Source organism: Silene latifolia, chromosome 10 (genome assembly GCF_048544455.1).
Source record: "Silene latifolia isolate original U9 population chromosome 10, ASM4854445v1, whole genome shotgun sequence".
NCBI lineage: Eukaryota > Viridiplantae > Streptophyta > Magnoliopsida > Caryophyllales > Caryophyllaceae > Silene > Silene latifolia.
Window position 1 is genome coordinate 158,552,211 of NC_133535.1, and position 24,870 is coordinate 158,577,080.

Here is a 24,870-nt window from a genome sequence, read left to right on the forward strand (position 1 = left end):
TTTTTTTTTTTTTTTTTTTTTGGGTCTAGAGGAAGTCTCGAGTGTAATTTGTTGCTGACGGGATTTGAAAGTTTTTATTTGTTAGTTAATGTTGTAAGTTAAAACCAAAATGACAAATCAAGCCATTTCAAGCATGTTGGACATTTCATCATGGAGTAAAAATTTCTTGACAAAAAAACTAAATAATTAAACATGTGATTATACATTTATAAGATTCCTAGCTAAAAACCCGAGATTATTCCAATATAAACTTATCAACCATCCTCGGAAATTTAATTATCTAAAACACTGTTGCCCGTTTAGCATCACAACAACACGACAAGGCCTTAGATGAGACTTACAACCCGGCCACGATACAATAAAGTTATGACTTATGAGTTATGAGAGGTGATATTCATAACCTGGATTCAAATCTGGTCAGCATCAAATTTGTCCCACCTGACTATAACACGTCTTAGTAGCGGAAAGACGGTCTTATCCAATACATTGTATTTTTATACAAATTTGAATTTTCCACAACTAGGTGTAAAAATAGGCAACATTTTTTGCCCCTATCTTTGTCATATACTATATGGTCTATTTGTAGCTTTTATTCTTGGATAGTGTCACAATAATATTTGAATTAGCAGTCCAAGGCAAGGACCACTCAGTAGTAGTTATAGCTTGTTCCATGCATATAAATAGGGACATTATTTCATGCGAAAAATAACAATGGAAAAAATACAAAAGGATAAAAACAAATGCATAGTTTTTTTTTTTTTTTTTTTTTTTTTGTCAGAATGAAAAAGATCGTTTCTTGCGCTTATGTAAACATGGTTTATAAGCGTTTAAAGCGATCCTAATAATACATCGAATGATGAATAAGATAAAAACAAACCATAAATCTAATAAAACTAAAACAGTCTCATGACAAAAGAGACGCCAAGTGACAAGCTGGTAAGATGATGTAGAAAGGCCACGAGCCGCTTCGTCCAAACCATCAGCAATATACAATAGGACATTTATACAATAGACAATTATGTAACAATTACACTATTATATACAAATCCAAAAGTTTAGATGGTTTTGTCGTACTTGTATAGTTGTATATATGTTTCAAATCCGTGACGAAACCCGGATTAGCGGGGAAGGAAAAATTAACAAGGGTAAACAAGTAATTATATTAAGCTGGCCTTGTAAAAAAAAAAACAAGAAAAGTTTGAACCAAAACTTCGAAATTTTCAGCTGCCAACGAGAACTCAAAATGCATGTGTAAATAAATAAATTTACGGGATCTTTGTTAAATGCGCGTGTACACAAATACCCTAAAAATCATCTATTTACCCACGATACAATGGTTAATGAAGATTAAAATTGTAGAAAAAACCACTCGTAAAAATGTAAAATATAGCACTAAAAGTAATACTCCCTCCGGACAGCTATTATCTTTCCATTTCAATAAAATGTTTCTCACATATATTAGAGAAATGGTAAGAAAAAAGTTGTCTAGAGGGACTAATACACCGTGCTTTAAAAATAATAATATACCATTTTTTAGATTAATGAAAGTGATATACATATTCCAATTAGTCTTTCTTAAGACAATTATATCCGACTTAAGATTAAGAACGACCATATGACATCCACTTGAATAGATACGAAAGTTTTTTTTCTAGTACCTAGAAATTCAAATGATTTTGACTAATCTATGTTATTTGACTCGTTTCAAGTTCAAAACTAAAACTCCCGGTGAGAGGTTACCGGGAGTTCCTAAATGGGCTTAATCAGATCTATTATTATAGCCAAGTGGGCTTTACAGGCAGTCCGTTTCTTGTTCTATTTGCTTTCAATAATGGACTATACGCTTGAACATTTGGGCCATTCTGGCTTGGTTTTCAAAATTTAGGCTTTGTTCTTTGGATTTAATTTTAACTCGTTTCAGTTTAGTTAACTCTATTCAATTTAATTCAATTCAGTTCAACTTGATTTAGTCATTCAGTCATATTTTCATAAATTAGCTCTTAGTTCAGTTTAGTTCAACAGTGCAGTTCAATTTAGTTTAACTCTGACTAGTTAAGTTCAGTTTAGCTTTTTTTAGCCGAAAAGAACATGGCCTATAGTTGTCTAAAACCAGACCTACTTCATCACTTTTGCTTGACCATCAAAATCGGGCCATTCATAGGGGATCCACAGAAATCATATCTGCATCCATAAGATTCCAAGTCCCCTGATCAAACAGAAGTTCAATTCTATCTGAACTACTCATTTTCAAATGATATCCACATTGTTCACAAATATTAAGGTGGATTTTTGTGAATTTTTCTTTAAAAAATTTAAGAAATAACAATTGTCGCATTGAACCCACAAATCCCTCATTTTTTGAGTTACATCAAGATTTTCACTTTTAATTAAATTCATATCATTTGTGATAGTTTTAGGTTTCTACCTTCACTTAAAATGGAACTCAAAATGGAACCATCAATGTTCATGTAATTATCACTACCGCTTAGAATGAAACTCCCAATACGAATTTGAGAATAAAGATAATTATCAACAGAATTATTAAATGTGATTATTCCAATTATATTTAGTAATTTTAATCATATAAACTAGCAATCTACCACATAAATCTTACTTATAACTAGCTATAAACAAATAAAACAAGAAATCAAACAAAACTTGTAGTTAATCTCTTAATAAAACTACTACTACTTGCCATTAGGGCACCTTACCCTAAACACATGCTCTTCTCCTGTATGCTCATCTACTTTAACAACCCAATGACCCTTCTTCCCAATACTATCCTTCCTCTCAATCGGGTTCGCAATTCGGGTCACCAATAACCCGTCTCCAATAGGCAATAATTGGGTCCTCAACCCGGCACATTCCCAAGATTTCGTCGTAAATGCATTACACCTTAAGACAATAGCCCCCTTACAATTGGCATTACATTGCATTTCTCTAAGCAATTCTTGGTGATTTTCTAGCTCACAATCATTTAACATAAAATCGACATTTTGATATTTTTCGCGAATTAGTCTCTTTGTATCTCCTAATACAAACTCAATTGAGTCATTATTCGCGTCCTGACTAAGGGCTTGTTTGGTTGATTGTAATTGGTTAAGATCGCGATATATGCAAATGACACGTCCATTTGTTTGGCTAGCCGCGGCTAGTAGGGCTAGTAGAGTTGAAAGCGTTGTGGTTTCGCCACATGCGATTAGTATAAGCTTTGCATTGTTTCCTGCTGCTATTGCTGATATGAATTCTAATGTGTCTGGCTCTTTGTTGAGTCTCTTATTAATTCCCTACATTCCAAAATCAAATTGAAATTAGTATACATTAATGTCAAAATTGACGATATAAAATATTGTCGTATTTACACAAATTCTTATACCAGACTGAAAGTAACATCTTGCTTTAAAATTTGAAAAGTTAACTACTTCCTCAATTTCATTATGTTCTTCATGTTTGACTTTTCAAGGTCAAAGTTTCAAATATTTGACCCTAAAGATATTGTAAAATATTAAAAAAAATTAGCATAATATGGAGTACTACTAGATTATTTACATAAGTAACTAGACAATTTTTTGGAAAATTATAATTTCAACAAAAATAATGTAATATGTAAGTGCTTAGAAGAAATGCGGTAAAAGTGTCATCTTAGAGACTGCAAAAAGTCAAGCAGAAAAATTATGTTAAAATGGAAGAAGTATGATAATTTTAGAGGATTAAAGTTGAGAAAAAGTACTTTGATTTCTCTTGAATTTTTCTTTGTATGCCATAAGGCCATACTATAGAAAAACCGTTTTAGTTAAAGTTGTCTGAGACAAAACTTTGAATAAGAATATGCCAATATATGTAAGGTCTTACCATTTTTAATGTTTTGAGGTAGGCTTTTGTTGCATTTTCAGCTGACCATTGTGAATATTTGCTCTCCATTTCTTAGATGATGATTTTAATATTTCACTTGTATTTTTCTGTGCTTATTAGACCTCTAAGATGTTGGTTATATATATAGAGGACCAAAAAAAGAAATTTGTTTGAGGATATGCTGACAGTCCAACTGTGATTTTGTTGGTTTATTATTTATTTTGGGACATTATTTATTGCAATATTTTTGTTGTGTAAAGATGATAAGGCAATTTTTATATCCGGGCGATTAAAAACGGGCTTGGATCTGATACGAGTCATGTTAATATGGTTTTTTTTTGTCCTTTAGCAAGCAGGGTAACGGGTTTGAGACTGATTAACATGTTGATCCTTTGTTAATTAAATTCTGATGCAAATGTAATCCTAAGTCCAAACCCACCTTTTTTTTTGTACAGGCTGAATAATAAGCCAGGTTTAATAGACAAGATGACTCACAAACAACTCTAGCTAGTTAGCGAGTTTCAAATTTGGATATGAGCACCTCTACTCGACCAGCTAAGCTATCTAAAATTAGTATATTACATGAAAATATAGCATCAAATAAATCTATGGTTGGCAAACCATGTTAATTATTTTGTGATGTGACTTGTAATAATTGATTGAAAATGTGAAATTCATTACACTATCTTAAATTTGTTGGCAATCAACTATTGTTCTTGTATGAGCTTGTCATGGATTAATATGTTAAATTAAAAGTAATTAGGTTAGCTAATTTGATTTAGATTCTTATGCTTATTATTACATGCCACGATGAATTCTGACTTTGCACCATTTCCCCATGCAAGTCATCTTCCCATAATAGCTGTTATGTTCTTTAGACAATCTTGACAATAATAATATTGTATTAAAATGTAATTATCAAAGACCACCTAATATTTATTTATAATTTCTTGTACATGTAATTAATTAATTAATTAATTAATTAATTAATTAAATGCACAAATTATTCATGAAAGGTGGCATGTTTGGCTCTTGCTATAAACCTTTTCTGTAGCTGAATTCTATCCGAAAGTTTGTAGTACTGTAGTAAACTCTCTGTACTAAACAGGCTCTTTTATCCTAGAATAAGACCGTTTTATAGTTTTACGTGTTAAATACTTGTTTAATGCTACTCATATTAATAAAATATTAATTTAAGTCTACCCCTTGTTTATAGACACCCCATGAGTAATATTAACACGAGTCGAGCTCATGACTCGACAAAGTTACATATATCTTCCTTGTAAATAATATTCGAGTGATAAACAGACTATTTAGTAGTAAAAACTTGTAAATTAGACGTATTTTCTTTTCCTAAAAGTAACGTCTAATTATATCGTATCTTTATTATCTGTCAATATGCAGTGGTGGAGCTAGGGGGGGGCTAGCAGGGGCGGTCGCCCCCCCTGGGGGATGAAATTTTCGAAGTTTTTAGTTAAATTTTTCGAAATTTTTTCGGGGTGCCTTATGAAATTAGTCGTTCGCCCCCCCTAAAATTTTTCGCCCCTAAGTTCAAATCCTGGCTCCGCCACTATCAATATGTCATATCATACTATATACCACAACATATAAACATACTGTTAAATTAAAATGTCATAGTAACATAGATCGATATTGACTATTAATTTCGTTTTACTGTCAAAATCATACATTCCTTGAATGAAGACCTTTGAACTAGTTTCCTACATACATACTCCTTACATACATATATTTGGACCATTAGCTTGTTACCTTATCTCATAGAGACATAATTGTATCAGCATGAAACTGAGATCTGAAAGTGACTTTTGCATGAAATTTTTCGTTCTCCCATACTCTAGGGCATAATGCTCGTTGCGTATTCGGTCATTTGTTTATCTATTTCATTTTAGGATATCTCATTCATTTATTTACCCTTTTTAAGCTGGTAATTAAGATTTTTTTTAGGTAATTTGATTATTCAATTGCACTATCGTTCACAAATAATCCCCTCCTATCTCGTTCGTCTTAATGCTAAAAGTAAACGTAAACAAATGACCGGGACTAATGGATGAGCCTTTGCTTGCTTTGTTTGTTCTTTCTATCAATATCATATCCATGCTACTCCCATGCATCATCTAGCTAGTACCATCTCCCTTACCCTTGAAACATATCACAATATAATTTCTGACAAAATTATATCTTCATGCAAATAGGCCATTCCTACAATTTAATAATAATAATGTTGATGATCATGCTAAAAATCATAAGCTTTTAAAGAATTTACCAGCTTCTAGCTACTTTCCCATAACATTATTTTCTACAAATTTTAAAAAATTATTTTGTGTTGGCAGATTTGGTCTTTTGTTTGCCTCCTAAATACACCACATAGATCTGTTCTTAATTACTTTGCCTCCTTTTCTTCAATCTCTTAATAAATTGTTGGTCTCATGGTTGATTATTTTCGTCCTAGCTCCCTCTGTTCAAGCCAATTTCATACGTTTTTCTTTTTTTTTTATATATATATAAGGTGTATTTTAATCAAATATATACAACGGGGTGGGAGTTCAGACTCACTCTGTATTATTCGATATGTCATAAGGGTACCTCTTATATATGAATTTACCTATGTTTTGTTAGTAAAGAGAGATTGAAGTATGATGAGATTAAGTGAACAATAATTTGAGCTTTAACCATAAGTTTAAAATATATTCGATAATCAGTTACTATTAAATTTGTACCAAAAAATAAAATAAAATCAATTACTCTCAAATAAGGGTGACAAATAATGTTAAATATTAGTAATGGGCGAGTTTCACCCCGTTACTCTGCATGTTAGCACTGCAAATGTCAGCTAGCATAGCTGATAAAGTCACGAGAGATGATACTCATGATGTGGATTCAATTTTCGTCAACAAGATATGAGGTATTGAATAAATCTCACCCACATTATTAGAGTATTAGTTGATATATGGTCCTTTGTAGTACTCAATTGGTACTTTAAATGTACATAGCCATAAAAACTCACATGCACTATGCAAGTGTGTAAATTGTAATTCATTGTATGATGGAATGAACAAGACAATATATGCAGAAGATAATGTCGAGACCCATTTTTAATTTGTTTCAATGAACTTGAAAAAGAAGATGAATTTCAAAAGGGAACAAATTATGGATGAAAATATTTTGGTTGGATTTGTTAATTGTTATGTAATTCATTCCCAAGAAATACCATGTTCATCATAGGAAGATATTGTACACAAAAAAGCAAGATAACTTTTTTAAAATGCTCAAAATTGAACTATTTTTTAAATTACTTATTTTAGGTTGAATTGAATGTTAGGGGTGTAATCAAGCTGATTTGAGCTTAAAGTCGGGTGGATTTGGTATTGGCTCAAAAACTGTAGCTCGAGCTCTGAAACTCTCTAAGATTAAAAAGTTAAAGATCAGAATTGGCTCGAGTTCGATTAAGTTATTTTCGTTACTTTTTTTTTTTCAATTTCAAAAGCAAATTAAGAATAAATATATTTTGAGATGAATGAAAATATAAATACTTATCAAATATAATATAATTAAAATATAATCATGAGATAAAATAAAATTTTATTAAGAACAAATACCATTGCAAAATACTAAAATTAAATAATAATAAATAAATTTTAAAAAACTTAACTAATAAAGGAGCTTCTAGTCCGAGCTCTACGAAGCTCGGAGTCGACTCGGTTTGGTCAACCTCGGCTCAAAATCGTCTAAATCGGCTTGGATATAGTTTTGACCGATTTCGAGCCGAGTTTTGACCTAGTTGATTTTAAGAGCTCTATAACCGGCTCAAATCATTGTCAACTCTAAGAAGCATTGAAGTGTAAAACTGCTTCTCCTCGCAAAACCGTGATATATATATCATTTCTACGCGATCCTAGTTACGATAACTAATTTGAGAACAAATTAACTTAAAGCAATAAATAATTTAATTACCTAAAAAAACAAGAACATCTAAATAATTGTGCCAAGCATCAAGACTTTTTTAGCTAACGGCTTTGAACAACAATAATTTGGTCATACGTGCACTCGTGCATCTCCCTGTATTTTAGATTCTTCACATTATTATAAATCAATTTAACCATTTTTTAAAAATAAATTTTGAACCATTATTTCTCTAATTTGGTGCAATTACTCCTAGTTGGCAAGCACATGAGCCTTTGTTTTTAAAATGTTAAAGTTAGGATAGAAGAGAAGACAAATACCAATAATAATTGCAACTAGTATCAATTAATTCGATTAAATTCATCTTAAAATTAAAACGAGTTAAATAATATCCCACCTGTATAGATAAGACAATACTTTGTAAATCTCTGGCCATTTTACCTGTCTTTTTTTTTTCCTGGTTACGAGGAAACCCATAGCCGCTGCCTTCGGTGCACACTGGGTAAACCCTCGGGTATACGTGATATTAAGTATGGACTCAGACCAAAAATGCTCCACAAGATTTTGTTCTTGGGGAGGCTTGAACCTGAGTCTACTGAAAATTTCACCCAAATTTTAAATAAATTCATTTTAAGTTTAAAATGCAGTCTTAAACAAGAATTTATGTAATTTTAAAGCACATGAAATAGAGCGATTTGATCGATAAACTGGCAACCCATTTGTGTTCTGTATGTTACAGATCGCACTAAGCCTAATCATAATAACAAATTAGTGATATTTTGCATAGATTAATTAGATTAAATAGATCAATGATCTAGATTTAATAAAGGTTTAGAGACAAATCTCCAAATTAATGCCAGAACATCCATCATTAGCAGCTCATTATGTCAGTCTACATGTTAATAGTACACAAGTGACAAGTCGGAACAATGACTAGTAACGAAACAAGAGAAAGGAACGATCTTATCTGGAATATGAAATCGGACACTACACCATGACGAATTAGGTATGGAGATGAAAGTATACCTAATTCGTCATGGGACGTAAATTCTGTTTATACTTTCTTTTAATCCTTTTAATATACAGGACACGTCGCGATGTGAAAATTCTCTAGTTAGTAATTTAGTTCTCTAGTAGTGTGCTGGCGGGATTTGAACCCAAGCAGGGTTATAAATATCACTTCTCATGACTTTACCAACTAAGCTAATTGACATCTGCGGTGCAAGAGCAAGATGAACTAGTCATTTAACCAGTAGCCAAGTGATGCAATTTTCAGTACAACTATTGTATCAATTTATTTGAAAACCTCCTTTGTGTGTTCTCTAACATAGTAGTAGGATCCATAGTGATCCGTATCCGATAATTTCGGATCGGATATCCTATCCGAACTGCTTTTCGGATCAGATATCCACTTTTTCGGATATCGGATCAGTTCGGATAATCGGATTTTTAGCTCAGTCCTAAATACGCACATTCGACGTCCCTATCCGTCTTAGGCGCAAGTCCGATGATATTTGAAAGAATACGAATTGAGACAGTAAAAAGAATACTCATGCTAATCATCATCTATATACAAAAACTACTGCTGCTGTAACTACATAAAAGTTACAATCTACATTGGTCTTCAACAAAAACTACAAGTGAAAATTAATCACTTACGAAACGACCAAATTCGTACTAATTTGCATCCTAATCTTAATTAATTAGACAATCTAATTAATCACACTAATTAGCAACCTCTAACTTCCTCTGTGACGATGATCTAACCCGAAACACATGTTCTTCACCAGTACATTCATCAACCTTAACAATCCAATTACTCTTCCTACTGATACCGCCTTTTCCCTTCCGAACTTCCTTGCATAAACTCCCATCAATTCTCGTAACCAACAATCCATCACCAATAGGCAACAAATGGGTCCTTAACCCGCTCCATTGCCACGATGATCCCTTACAAAACGCATTAAACCCAACAACAACACCGTCTTTTTTAACTTCCCTTTTCGCTTGATCAATTTCTCTCATAATATTCTCGTAACCCTGAATGTTACAGTCAATAAGCAGAAAGTCTGCATCTTTGTACTTCTTAAGTAGAAGTAATTCACTGGCATTACCAACGACAAAGCGTACAGATTTTGCATCCTGTCCAAGTCCGTGTTTGGCTTCCTGTAATTCTTTTTTCCCAGGGAGAATGCAAGTTACACAGCCGCCAGTTTGATGCGCTGCAGCCACTAAGGCTAATAGATTGTTTATAGCAACTTTTTCGGCGCAAGCTGCTACCATCACTTGTGCATTGTTTCCTGCTGCTAATGCTGATATGAACTCTGCACTGTCTGGTTCCTTCTCTTTTCTTTCCTGTTAAATCATCACAAATTCACACATCAGTCTCGAACTTTGTGTCATACAAATATAAAACAACCTATGTTACCCTGACTCGACTGCAAGAATCTGACCCATCAGTCGCGGACTTTATGTTGCACAAAGCCACAAATATAAAACAACCTATGTTACCCTGACTGAACTGCAAAAATATGACTCGGGTCCATGTCAAACACGGCTAATTTGTATTTTTGACAAATTTACATGAAATCACATCACAAATTCACAAACATCAGTCTCGAACTTTATGTTACACAAATATGGCACCCTATGTTACCCTGACTCGACTACAAGAATATGACCCGGGTCCATGTCAAACACGACTAATTTGTACTTTTGGCCTAAAATGACGGGTAAAGTTAAAACTAACCCTTAGAGTAAAGCTAAAACTTTTGAAATCCATGACAAAGTTCAAATAACCATCTTATATGATAAGACAGTCTTATGCAAGAATAGTTTTATCACTGATATGAGCATGAAATAAAACCGCTTACCATTTTAAGAGTAGTGATATAAGCCTTGGTAGCATTCTCAGGTGACCAGGAAGCCATATTCAATAACCCTTTTAAATAATTAGTCGAGATTCGAGAATAAATGAATGAATGAATGAATGAATATTGCTGTTGATGATATAATGAAATGAAGTTATATGAAGTATATATATATACACACACACTCATTAATACAAGGCACAATCAAAGGAATAGTTTATGGGACAAGGAAAAGTCATTACACTCTGGCATGTCTAACAACATGGTGAACCACAAATGAAATTTAATTAAAATAAATAAATATCACAAGATGTGACTTGGGTACATGTGGAAATTCTAGATTGGTCCAAATCTCATTAGCTTTAGGGAAAATCTTACCAAACTATTGAAATTTTGGTAATGGTGGATCATGTGAATCACAAAGGTAACTCATTTGGGGGACCTTGTACTACCATTAGTTAGTTACTTAGTTCATCACTATAACCTAATTTAAGTACTTTAATAATGAGTCGGGATTCTCTCAAGTTCTTTATTTTCACTTTATAATCAACATACTACCATTAGTTCATCACTCTAACCAAATTGAAGTACTTTAATAATGAGTCGGGATTCTCTCCAGTTCTTTATTTTTATTTTCTAATCAATGGTCGGGATTAATCTTCGACAAATTCATTTCCCTTTCAAAAGAAAAGGAGAGGATCCTGATTCCTTTAACAAACTTTTGTTTTTTTAGAAGATTATTCTGTTCACCGAGAAGAATAGAAGATAAAAGAAAGAAGTTCTGGCTTGGTTACTAACTTGCGAAACTAAATTTAAGGATCCTTAATTTTTTTTAGAAAGGAGAAGAAATAGAAGAGCACTCGGAAGTCGGAAGCTTTTAAGGGTATGAAGATAACATAGTAAAAGAAAAAAGGGTTGAAGGCAAAAACCAAAATTGGGCTAAATACGCCTCGACTACAAACTAAACCGACATCAATAAAAAAGATACAATGTCGATGTGTCGAATCATAATTTACTTGAACATAATTTCAATAAGCTACATCAAGTAGCGTTTGTATTAAAATAACTTAATGTAAAACCATCTTACACAAGTTTTTTCCACCAATCATCGCCTCCACGGCTCCACTCTCCAGACTCCACATGAGAAATCCCTTTAATTTTTTCAGTCCATTGAACAACATACAACAAAACAAGCTCTCAATAATCATATCAGCAAGCAAAATCATTAAAAATCTACTTAAACGTGATCTGGGCACTAATAATTCGCTACAAGATTAGCTTCCTAGCTACTTCCGTACAATATAATTAAGAAATTTACTAATAAAATAACTCAAATAATCTCCATCCACATAGAGAAACAAGAAGTGATGGGTCTCTTAAATCGTTACGCAATTGTAAAATTAAAACGACAAATGGAACAATGATAACCTGATACAGAAAGATTATTAAAATACGGAGTCATATGAAAAACGCAAATTCTTGTTTAAGACGGGTATATCCTTTTAAACTTAAAACGGGTCAAATATAGTAAGTAGGACAAAAGCAAAACGTCTAGGACTAACAAAAGCTTGCTGTATCTTATTTACAAAAGCTGAAACTTTACCAGCTAAGCCGTGATATCAGCAGTCTCGCTTGAACAGAAGTGAAAGCGCCTTTCATTCTCATAAGCCGGAAAAAACAATGCCTTTTTGTGCAGGAAGTCGGCTTGGAACAGAATTGAGAGTGTCATTCACATACCCAGGAAACTAGCATCAGTGTATCACAGCTGCACAGCTGAACTGTTAATTTCAGTACAGTAAACTCATGGATTCATTCACATAACGTAAGATAAATGAGAGAGCAACAATACCGTCCAAGTGCTCTAGTGAGCCTCGCCTATGACGAGTTAGGGGAGTCGGATATAGAAGCTTAACTCTAGATTCACGGCTGATAAAACCATTTGACAGCAATCACCGTAACAATGCAAAACCAAGGCCAAAAACTCAGGTAGGGCTGTCCGTTGAGGTAATCATAACAGCCTTGAGACGAACTCTTAAAATAAAGATTACCTCTAAATCTTGAAGCTAATCGCGTCTTACACACTTATCGTATGTATAGCTATACTGATACGAATTTGAACTCAACGGAATGTCGTAGACAAACCAGATTGCAACTTCAAAACATAAAAACATAAAACATTATAGATGATCAACACAACCAAAATATATTTTCTACGAAAAAGAGATCAAGTTCAAAATAAGAATAAGAATATTCCCTACAGACGACAATCCGGGAAAAAAAAGATACTTGTAACAAAATCAGCAACCAGTTGGAATCATTTGTTTACTTTTGATTAAAATACCCTCGAAAATAATAAAAAGTTAAATGAGAGTGATTAACTAAAGTAGGTGTATTTTAGAACATCATCGCAACAGTTCAGTCTTTCGCTCAACAACTAGAGTCTTCATCATGACTATTACCTCTTTGCAACCTGTTCCGATGGGGTAGCTTGGCATGAGGCATGCATCTCACGAATTGCCTTATGTTCACGGACACAAAGAGGGCTTGCATAAATCAAATCACTGACATCTGAATATCTACCTTGTTCAAAGAAAGCTTCAAAGATTTTCTTATAAACTGGAATACAAGAAGTAACACTTGGAGACAGTACCATAAGTAATCTCTTGGCATCTGCAACTGTTCCACACTTAGCAATGTATTTGGTAATTGGCTCAGGGAAAGCCCGGATTTTATTCTTCTTCATCATACTAAGAACCTTTAATGCTTCTTCGAGTTTTCCAACTTCCGTTAGGTTCTCAATCATAAGGTTATAAGTATCACGCGTAGGTTTTACTTGAGTTTCAGTCTTGATGAACTCTGTAAAGAATTTATAAGCATCAAGCACCTTATTTTCGGAGATAAAACCTTGTAGCAAAACTAACAATGTTTCAGGATCCGGAGTGACGTTTTTCTCCTTCATCTTTGCGAAACAGGATAAAGCCTTTGCCATTAGATTACCTTTACAAAGACCGTTGATTAACATAGTCCACGTTTTTACATTAGGAACACAACCCTCAAACTCCATTTGCTCAAGCACCTTACAAGCTTCATCAAACCTCTTGCATCTACAAAGGCCAAAAATTTCTTGGCTGTAAGTAAAGTTGTCGGGCTTAAATCCCGAATTCCTCAAGTCCTCGACCATCTTCTTTGCTTCATCCAATTTTCCTAACTTACAAAAAACTCTATGTACAGTATCATAGAAGATTTTAGTGGGGGCATTCCCAGCATTAACAAAGTTGTTAAAAACCCGATACACCAAATTGGGATCAGGATCCGCTGTATTCGAGACCCTAGTCAACAGTGACGTTATATGTGACGCTGAAGGCTTGTAAGGCCCATCCATCATGAACTCGAACAATTCAACAGCATCTTTGCGCGGTAGAGACTTACAACTCCTTACGAATGTATGGGTATCAATATTATGCCCCTTAAGTCTCATTTGCCTCACAAAATCCCAAAACTGACCTAATGATTCAGGACAATGAGCTAAAACATCGGCCATTGCATTATAAGTTTCACTACCATGTTCATACCTTCCGCAACTTCCAATCCATTCGAAAAACCTAAAAGCTTTGAATGGTTGTTTCCATAATTCAGTAATAATCCTTAACACAAAATTCTCCGTCAAAGGAAACTTAAACTTAAGCTTCTTCTTCAACTCACACTCGACCTCCTCACCCCAATCAGACAACAAAATCACCTCCAACACCTCATTTGCAACGCCTTTTTCGACATCTTTTTCAACCATCTCCTGATACCTTTTCGACCATTCAACCGACTCCTCTTTCAACTTCTCAGTTGTCAATTTTACATTAATACCCTGAAAAACCCTATCATCCAAATAAAACCCTTTCCTCTTCATTTCTGAGAAAACATTCCAAAATTCACTCATAAACCCTCGACAAGCCAAACACCTAAGCAATATAATATACGGCGTAAAACTCAGATCAAACCCTTTTTTAACAACTACCCAATTGAAAAAATCCAAACTTTTTTGCGGGTTTGTATTCGAATTCATCAAAACATAAACAACAGATTCATGGGTCAATTTAGGGTTCAATTTTTCCAATTCATTCTCAATTTGTTTTGACCAATCATTTGACAATACTAATTGAATGAACGATTCCGGCTTCGATGAAAAGAACAGATTTTGTTGGAAATTAAAGGGATTGTAACAATTATAGGTCTTCGTTGGGAGAGAAATAATATCAAATTGACGGAAATTTGAGGAACGATTCACCTGAGTCGAGTTGATCCGGAAGTAGCGAACATTACGCCGAGTTGAGGAGACCGAGTTGGCGAGTGCGGTTGACAGGTTCAGTAACTTGGATCTCTTCATGGTTTTTGAGAGAGATCAAATTTAGTGATGATTTAGAGAGAGAGAGAGGGTTTAAGAGAACTGAGGGTTTAAGAGTTTCGTTTGTTTGTCAGTCAATCGGATTGGACCTTGGAAAACGGGTCAATCGGAGAACAGTATTTGACCTGACCCGTATAGTGCAACTAACCCGACCCGTTTTATATGTCTAAATGTAAAAAAAAACGAACCCGGAAAATCAATCGAAAATAACTGAATTGATAATCGATCGAACATCTGATACGAGTAACGTGAATTGTACCCGAAACTCGACTCAATCCGGATGGAACCGAAACTGAATCGAATTCAGTAATAACCGAATGAGACCTGAACCAGAATATATCTGAACCGACAACAATTGAACCGCTTGACCTAAATTAAAAGTATCTATTTTTTCAGAATAAACTCATATTTTAGGTGTTTTTTCATTAATTCTTTATTTATTTATGATATTATGAACTATTACATTCAAAATGGAAAGTATCAAAGACATTTAAGCTAATATATTTACCGTTAATTAACAAAAATAATAATCCGAAATAGAATTGAAGTGACTGAACTGAAGTTGACCTGACCCGAACTGTACCGACTCGAAAGAGTACAAATCGATTAAAGTGGCTAACTGAAATGAACCCGATCGAAATCGCACTGAAACCGAAATTAAGGTCAACCCGATTTAAATTGGACCGATTTTAATCGATCCGAAACTTAATCGAATGACCCGTTGCAGGGTCTTCAGACTTAAATGCATGTAAGCAAGCAAAATCATCAAAAATGAAAAATCTATTTAAGCGTGATCTGGGCACTAATAATTACTTCTTGTTTAAGACTAGGCCAAAATATAGTAGATAATATAAAAATGGGTATATCGGTCTTAAACTTAAAACGGGTCAAATATAAAGATTAGGGTCTAACAGCAGCTTGTCGTATCTAAAGATTAATTTCTAGCATTACTTACTTACAAAAGGCCGTTTTATGAAACTTTACCAGCTAAGTCGGTTGACATCAGGTGCCTTTCATTCTCATAAAGCGGTAAAAAAATCGCCTTTTGTGCAGGATGTAGGCTCGGAACAGAACTCAGAGTGTCATTCACATACCCAGGAAACTGGCATCACAGCTAGGGATGGCAATGGGTAGGGTCTGGGTAGGGTCCGCTTAGACCCGGACCCGACCCGAGATTTTCCCTTTGGACCCGTACCTGACCCAGACCCGTAAGGGTCTAAAATTTGAGGACCCATACCCGGACCCTATGGGTAAGGGTAGGGTCTGGGTCTATCCGCGGGTCCGAGTTTCAGCCATTTTAGTAACAAGATTAACAGCTATAGGGTCTATAATATTAAAAAAAAAATCATACTACTTTAACATTATGAGTTTATTAATCTGCCGTTAATGGTGGTTGTCGGTCGCCGGCTATTAGAGAGGTGGTTGCCAGTCGGTGGTGGTTTTCTTGTGTCAGTGGTGGAGTGGTGGTATTGTCAGAAGAGTTTGGTTGAGTTTTATCATTTTATGGGATGAGGGAAGAGAAAGAGACTTTAGTTGGGTTTCTACAGTCTGCCTGTATGAATTCAGAAAAGTTGTAATTTTGATTTTTTTTTTCTTTAATAAAGGGTCTAAGGGTCGGGTATGGGTCTCATAACTTAGACCCGGACCCGGACCCGAAATATTTTCTTAAGACCCATACCCGACCCATACCCATTGGGTCTGAAAAAATGAGACCCATACCCGACCCATTAGGGTCCGACCCTCAGGGTCTGGGTCGGGTCCCCGACCCATTGCCATCCCTAATCACAGCTGCACAGCTGAACTGTTTTCATTTCAGTAGTACAGCAAACTCATGAATTCATTCACATAACTTACGATAAATGAGTCCCGGCGTCCCGCCTATGACGAGCTAGGGGACTCGCTCTAGATAAAACCATTTTGACAGCAATCACACTGACAAAGCAAAACCCAAGGCCAAAGGCAAAAACACAGCTTTGAGACGAACTCTTAAAACAAGTCGAAAAATCAGCAACCAGATAGAATCATTTGTTTACATTTGAATTTTTATTAAAATACGCTCAGAAATAATAAAAAGTTATTATTTAAGAACATGGTCGCAGCAATTCAGTCTTCCGCTCAAAAACTAGAGTCTTCATCATGCCGGTGACAGCTTTGCAATGTCTTCCAATGGGGTAGCTTGGCAAGAGACATACATCTCGCGAATTGCTGTATGTTCACGGACACGAGGAGGGCTTGTATAAATCAAATCGATGACATCTGAATATCTACCTTGTTGAAAGAAAGCTTCAAAGATTTCCTTATAAACTGGAATATAAGAAGTACCAGTCGGAGACAGTACGACAAGTAATCTCTTGGCATCGGCAACTGATCCATACTTAGCAATGTATTGGGTAATTGGCGCAGGGGAAACCCGGATTTTATCCTTCTTCATCATACTAACAACCTGTAATGCTTCTTCGAGTTTTCCAGCTTCTGTTAAGTTCTGAATCATAAGCTTGTACGTTTTCTTCGTAGATTTTACTTGACTTTCAGTCTTGCTGAATTCAGTAAAGAATTTATAAGCATCAAGAAATTTCTTTTCGGAGAGAAACCCGTTTAGCAAAACTAACAATGTTTCAGGATCCGGGCTGACATTTTTCTCCTTCATCTTTGCCAAACATGATAATGCCTGAGTCATTTGTTTACCTTTACTATGGCCTCGGATTAACATAGTCCACGTCTTTACATTTGGAACAACACCCTCGACCTCCATTTGCTCAGGCACCTTACCCGCTTCATCAAACCTCTTGGTTTTACAAAGGCAAAAAATTTGTTGGCCAAAAGAGAAGTTGTCGGGTTTATATCCCGAATTCCTCAAGTCCTCAACAATCTTCTTTGCTTCATCCATTTTCCCTACCTTACACAAAGTTCTATGTACAATATCATAGAGGACTTTACTTTTACCGGGGGCATTCCCAACATTACTACCAAAGTTGCCAAAAACCCGATACAGCAAACCAGAACACTCCTTATTCGAGAGCCTACTCAACAATGTCGTTACATGACACAGTGAAGGCTTGTAAGGCCCATCCATCATGAACTTGAACAATTCAACAGTATCTTTGCGCGGTAGAGACTTACTACACCTTAAGTATGTATAAATATCAATATTAATCCCCTTAAGTCTCATTTGCTTCACGAAATCCCAAAACTCGACTAATGATTTAGGTTGAGCTAAAACATCGGTCATTGCATTATAAGTTACACTGTCATGTTCATACTCTCCCCAACTTCCAACAAATTCGAAAAACCTAAAAGCTTTTAATGGTTGTTTCCTTAATTCAGCAATAATCCTTAACACGAAATTCTCTGTCAAAGGAAACTTAAGCTTCTCATCCAATAACTTACACTCGACCTCATCACCCCAATCAGATAACAAAATCACCTTCAATACCTCATTTACAACACGTTTTTCGACATCTTTTTCAATCATCTCCTGATACCTTTTCGACCATTTAACCGACTCCGCTTTCAATTTCTCAGTTGTCAATTTTACATTAATATCCTGAAAATCCCTATGATCCAAATAAAACCCTTTTCTCTTAATTTCTGAGAAAACATTCCAAAATTCACTGATAAACTCTCTACAAACCAAACACCTAAGCAGTATAATATACGGCGTAAAACTCGGATCAAACCGGTTTTTATTACATACCCAATTGAAAAAATCCAAACTTTTTTTAGGGTTTGTATTCGAATTCATCAAAACATAAACAACAGATTCATGGGTCAATTTAGGGTTTAATTTTTCCAATTCATTCTCAATTTGTTGTGACCAATCATTTGACAATACTAAATCGACGAAAGATTCCGGCTTCGATGAAAAGAAGAAATTTTGCTGGAAATTAAAGGGATTGTAACAATTGTATGTCTTTGTTGGGAGAGAAATATGATGAAATTGACGGAAATTTGAGGAACGATTCACCTGAGTCGAGTTGAACCGGTAGTAGTGAATATTGCGCCGAGTTGAGGAGACCGAGTTGGCGAGTGCGATTGACAGGTTCAGTAACTTGGATTTGTTCATGGTTTCTGAGAGAGCAAATGTAGTGGTGATTTACAGAGTGAGGGTTTAAGAGTTGACTGAGGGTTTAAGAGTTACTTCCCGGTCCGGTCATTTATTATCTATTCGTTTTGACAGAAAAACCAGAAAATGACAAAAATATAATCTCCCATAGTCGCTCATTTCTTTCCCCTATCATTTTGCACAAAAAATAAGGAAATGATTTTGAACCACACAAAACACCTTACTCCACGTACAAATAAGTTTGGACCACACAAAACTTTTCAAAAAAAGAAAACAGGAAAGAAAATTGGATTATCATAAAAAAGGAACTAGGGAAGAAATGACCGACTAAAAGAGATTATAATAGAAAAATATATAATGATAAAAATGAAAGAGCTCTCTCACATGTCATTTGTCTAATTCACTTGTCTACTTGAGTAAAATTTAACAAAAATGAAACTAAATAGTATTCCCTCTTATTCGGAATAATAACTCTCTCTATTCATGGGTGACACCTGAATTAAGGGTGTTTGAATTAAATAAGCTAAAATATTGTGATAGGGTGGGGTAATTGGAGAGAAAGAAGGTAGTGTGGGTATTATTGTGGGGTGATGTGATTAAAATCTTATCTTTATTAATTCAGAAGACAATGCTGAATGCAGGATGCGCCACGTCATTTGTACATCTTTTTTTTTATTTTTGGAATTCAGGTTATGGTGGGACCCGTTGGTGTGCAAAGAATTAATTTTTCAAATCATCCGCCAATACAAACATGCGACAATTTCCGTCTTACCGAAAGTACTATGAAATAATTTTACATTCGGAATAAATGAAATTAATTTAGACCAACTTGATAATTACAATAGAAATGCAAAAAAAAAAAAAAATGCATCCAAAAACATTAATACCGGCCCAAATACATACCCGTGCAATTTTCCACGGGTTTAAAACTAGTAAGTATTGTTGTGGGGTGAACTGATTAAAATAAGTACGAAGCATAATGTAGACATAAAAATGTGTCTTACATTTTTAAAATGGGGTCAAGGTCAAATATTGACTTATGTGAAATTTTATGAGTAAGAGGATTTTAGCCCGAACAAATATACGGTATTTAGTCCATCTTATCAAGATATAAAATCGGTTCAATCGAAAAATGGGTTGTGCTATATACTAGGTAGCACGGACATTCCTCCTAACTAGCCGTCCCGTGTCCGACACCGTGTCCGACACCCGGACACCCGACACTCGTCGGACACACGCCTAAAAATGTTATAGTTTAGACGAGGGAAAAATTGTCAAAAGAGATTGATTAGAAGATTGGTTTGGGTGAGAAATGAGAATTAGTTATAGTTAAGGTCGAATTTTACCTTCAATTACTTAAATTTAGTATCAAATACATTAAATTTAGAATCAAATACATTACAAAAATAAAATCATACGTTATTAATAACCATAAAATATGTTTTTTTATTAAATTTAAATAGCGTGTCCCGTGTCCTAAATTTTATGGGATGCCGTATCACGTGTCCGTGTCGTGTCCGTGTCCGTGTCCGTATTCGTTTTAATGCTACCTAGGCTATATATCTAATACGAAGTATGGGGCCTAAATAAGCATGACAAGCCCTTAGTTTCTCCACAAAGAAATCGAATGCTGGGATGGTGGGCCATGCATGCATGTATAGATAACGTGGCTTTTGGCCAACAGAAAATAAACAAAATACCGAGTCAATAACGGAATGGCATTTGGTTCCACTAACAATTAGTCTTGTTGAAGACGGGTCGGAGCAAGTGACGGATAATGCCACTCACAAAACGAATAGGGGGGACAAGGTAGGGGCACCCCCATGTGCTTCCCTCTCTCCTCTATTTGGGTCATTTGTAAGGGAAAATGGTATCCGTCACTCCAAAGTGATAGATACGTGTCGTCACAAATGAGATTTTGTGTTCCACTAAAAGGGGAAGACTAGCGTGAGCCAAGGAGTCAACGAGAAATGAATGGAAATTGGTTGCTTTTTTTCTTTTTTTAGGTAAGAAAACTAGGTTGATCCTCTAGGGTAGGATCAACATATCTCATCCTTTCGAATGAGGGAGGTGAGTTGAAGTCACCGGCTATCAAACCACCTCCAAAGAGTTGGACATGAATATCCAACAGAAGTCATGAAGTCAGCAACCTTATTGGTTTCACGAAAGCAATGTTTAATTATCACTTTATCGTACAAATGAAGGTCTAATTTTACATCCTTGATAATACTAGAAATTTCCAAGGAATTTGCCAAGTACTTCGAATTGAGTTAATAACACATAAATTATCACCCTCCACAATTAACTTTGAGATTCTTAAGTGATAATTAGAGAGTAAAACACTCTCATTGAAGACTAATCCCCATAATAATCACACAAAAAACAACACACTTTAGAGAAAACAAAACTTCTCTACAAACACTCTACAAATCTCTCCTAAGAGAAAACAAGAGAAAAGAAAAATACATTCACCTCTCTATAAAAATCTCTCCCAAGAGAAAAATAAGAGAAAAAGAAAACATTCATTTCTAGCCATCTAGATTTGGATACTAAACTGCTCTTTGATCTGACATCAAGCATCCGTCGCCGTCAATTGAAGAGAAGCAAGTCAAATTCGTCAAAGGAGAATCAAGTCTTCAAATCAAGACTCTCCTATTCATTCAGTGCGGAAATTGAATCAGTAGAATAACTAGTAAATTGTACCCTAAATCCCTTGAATTAATAAAATTATTATTTTGTTGCATTTGTTTGTGTTTTCTCTATTTATTTCCAGATAAACACAAATTTGTTGTTACACATAAAACTTTATCAAATAAAGAAAGAGTGAAGGTACTATGAATAGATAAAAAAGGAAAGAGGGATGATTATTTAGAATAGAAGGGAGTATGTAACAAATGAGTCGTACACGCCAAAACAGAAATAGATAACAATTGACCGTAACAGAGGGAGTAATTAAAGTTTTTTCAAGATAAAATACATTTGATGAACAATTTAATCTTTCACACTCAATTTGGTACACTTGTCATTTTATAATTGACATCCTCTTCTTTCCTCGGTCTTTGTGCCAAAACCAAAAGACAATAATTGATCGGGATGGAGGGAATAAGGAGTAAATGATTGTTCTTCTCACCTTATCACCTACATATGGCAAACAAGTCGGGACATTTTCGGATTTAACACAATTCGGGACGAGTCAGTTCGGGTTCTCGGATCATTCTCGAATCATTTATTATCGTGTTATTTATGGGCAGCAGTTACTTTCCAGCAATAAACATTCAGGTTAGGTTACACTAGTAGAAAAAACCCCTATCGCGACGCTGATATTGTGGCGGTTCTATTAGAAACCGACACAAAAAGTAGTTAACAAAGTATTGGTGACGGTGTTACTTAAGAACTGACGTGATAAAGGAAAGTATTTGTGGCGGTTTTATTTAAAAACCGCCGCTATAAGGCTTCTGTGGCGGTTTTAATTTATAACCGACGTGAAAAGTGTGTGGCGGTTTTATTTAAAAACCGTCGTATAAGACATTTGTGGCGGTTTAATTTACAACCGACGTTAAAAAATGCGTTGTAGGTTTATTTAAAAACCGCCGGGTAAGATTTTTATTACTCCATTACTCATCGACATAAATACAATCCACTCAACTTCCCAATGATCCTCATCTCTGACACTACCCCGCTAAACCCTAACGCTACCCCTCTTTTATTCCGATTCCCCATCTCCCTCAACACTCAACTTCCCAATTATTGATCCTCATCCGTGACAGGCTGACACCCCCAACCAAGGCTCGCAGGAACCCCTCAACGGTCATCAGTACAATCAATTGACCATTTTTTAGATGGTTTTTCGTCTAGTTTAATGAATTTTGCTTTTTGGTTGTACCATTGGCCTTCTACAAGACGGGGCTAACATCAGTTTCCTACACGCCAATTGTTATCACAATCGATTTGGACTTCAGGTATATTTCATTATCTAGGTATTCGATTTTCAGATTTGTATATGTTTTGAGGTCAAATTGTATTAGATACTCACTTTGGAAAATTTTCGTTGGTATTTGCTGTCAGGCCATTTGAAATTGATTCTAAAAATCGGCTTGAAATTATGAAGTGTAGTTGTTTATTTCAAATTTAATGTTATGAATTTATCTGATTGCAAGATCCGTGGATTGAATTTGACTGATATTGTATTTTAATTGATAGAGAACAACTGAAGTTGTGATTTTAATTGGTAAAGAACATCCTTTGACTGCCAAAGCCAACTTGTTCTAAAATGCTGTAATGTATCTTTGTATTGCTGAAATAAATTAACCAGCTGTAAATAAATATTGTGAGAATGAAAAGAGGGGAAGGTGATTTCGGGAGTGTAAGTCAAATGGGAGTTCTTGTTGAGTTATCATGGATATGAGAGATTGGCTTATGCTTTTATCTCGTATATTGTTCTGTACACCATCTTCGAGCCCTGGATAATTTGTGATAATTTAGTAAATGTCGAGGAAAGTAGAGTCCCTGCTCTGAATTACCTGAGGTTCGTATCAGTTATTGGCTTGGTTTCTTATCTTATTTTTCTTAAAAGAGATGAGTGGTTGTTTCCACTGGAGAGGGGGAAATGATCAAACTAATAGAGGATGTTATAGATGGATCTGTGATGGGTTTTTGGGATTGTGTAATGGGGTGATAGTTTAAATTTTGTTGCTGCCACAGTGTTCAAGTCACTGTTGTTACTTGTCTAGTATAGACTAAAAGGTTACAGTTAGAGTTTGATTTACCTAATTTGTTCACCTAATTTGTGAACAGTTAGATTACTTTGGTCGAGACAACATAACCCCTTGCCCGTTCTGTCTAGGCTGGGGGCTATACAAGATTTCATGTCAATTATGTACCGGTTTATGTGATCATATACGTTGTGTATGACATTGTAATTGTTCTTGTTATATAGGAGCATCTTCATTTGTTTGTTTAAAATGCGCCAACTATTAAGTGATAACTATTAAGTGATAAATTGAGTTGATTTAATGGTATTTCTGGTTTCTTAAATAGGGCGATGCTCTTAAAGGTTACAATTTGTGCAACTTTAGCCATATAATCCAGATCTTCTATCAGGTGTGTGTACTTTTTACTTGTGCAATTGTTTGTTCAGTAATAAACATAGAAATGATGAAGACCAATAATAATATTAGAGTAGAGACATTATGGTTTGTTTGATGTTGCCTTCTTTTTAAGGTAAAGTTGCTGTTATTTTTTTCCATGTGTGTTCTAAATTCTGTGCTCTCGGTTGTTTTGAAGAGATTACTATCCAAGAGCGGCTTGTTTTCATTCGGAGGTCAGATATTGGCATGCCTGGCATGCCATCTTTCCCTGCGCAATCCATCTTTTTCGCTGCCGTGTTTTTATTATGTCAAGTAAGTTTCTCAACTTTCCTTGTGACTTGGATAGTTTGCATGCACAACTTGTCCATCCTTGAACTTGGATTGATATTGGGATTGCTAGAGTGGCTTAATGACTTTTTAGTTTTTTTATCACCTCTTTCCATATCATTGCTGAACTCCCATTTCCCTTTCCCTAAACAACTTGTCCATCCTTGAACTCCCATTTCCCTTTCCCTAGACAAATTTATGAGTTGTTTTCTGATCAGAAAGGCATTTCTCAAATTAAGCAGGCTGAAATTCAAGCGGTACTGATACAGTCGTAGTGTGATAGAGTCATGTAGCTCGTGATGGTATTACTGCTTGTGCGCTACGAAGATCAGCTCGATTGACGGTGATGGTGCT

General features: G+C 35.0%; 4 protein-coding genes and 1 long non-coding RNA gene across 8 annotated transcripts; 1 reads left to right on the plus strand and 4 right to left on the minus strand.

The window, feature by feature from the left end:
- Positions 1-2,687: 2,687 nt before the first annotated feature.
- On the minus strand, positions 2,688-3,921 carry LOC141608738 (uncharacterized). The gene is made up of 2 exons (XM_074428081.1): positions 3,853-3,921; positions 2,688-3,287 (listed from the first exon to the last, which is right to left on the minus strand). Exons 1-2 carry the CDS (start codon positions 3,919-3,921, stop codon positions 2,688-2,690), a joined length of 669 nt encoding a protein of 222 aa, XP_074284182.1.
- Positions 3,922-9,302: 5,381 nt separating this feature from the next.
- LOC141606597 (pentatricopeptide repeat-containing protein At3g48250, chloroplastic-like) lies at positions 9,303-15,103 on the minus strand. 4 transcript variants are annotated; one of them, XM_074425790.1, is made up of 4 exons: positions 13,103-15,103; positions 12,247-12,795; positions 11,731-11,794; positions 9,303-10,128 (listed from the first exon to the last, which is right to left on the minus strand). In XM_074425790.1, exons 1-2 carry the CDS (start codon positions 15,019-15,021, stop codon positions 12,741-12,743), a joined length of 1,974 nt encoding a protein of 657 aa, XP_074281891.1. In that variant the 5' UTR covers positions 15,022-15,103; the 3' UTR covers positions 9,303-10,128; positions 11,731-11,794; positions 12,247-12,740. The 4 variants fall into 4 exon arrangements, with proteins under 4 accessions (XP_074281891.1, XP_074281892.1, XP_074281893.1 ...); XM_074425791.1 differs by lacking the exon at positions 11,731-11,794 and having other exon boundaries at positions 12,247-12,408; XM_074425792.1 differs by lacking the exon at positions 11,731-11,794 and having other exon boundaries at positions 12,247-12,416.
- On the minus strand, positions 9,499-10,703 carry LOC141608739 (uncharacterized). The gene is made up of 2 exons (XM_074428082.1): positions 10,647-10,703; positions 9,499-10,128 (listed from the first exon to the last, which is right to left on the minus strand). Exons 1-2 carry the CDS (start codon positions 10,701-10,703, stop codon positions 9,499-9,501), a joined length of 687 nt encoding a protein of 228 aa, XP_074284183.1.
- Positions 15,104-17,173: 2,070 nt separating the features above from the next.
- LOC141608740 (pentatricopeptide repeat-containing protein At3g48250, chloroplastic-like) lies at positions 17,174-19,102 on the minus strand. The gene has a single exon (XM_074428084.1). The coding sequence runs from the start codon at positions 19,100-19,102 to the stop codon at positions 17,174-17,176; it is 1,929 nt and encodes a 642-aa protein (XP_074284185.1).
- A 3,663-nt stretch (positions 19,103-22,765) lies between these two features.
- Positions 22,766-24,490, plus strand: LOC141609437 (uncharacterized). The gene is made up of 3 exons (XR_012527429.1): positions 22,766-23,061; positions 24,140-24,202; positions 24,386-24,490. It is a non-coding gene; the product is annotated as an uncharacterized LOC141609437 (long non-coding RNA).
- The last annotated feature ends 380 nt before the right edge of the window (positions 24,491-24,870 follow it).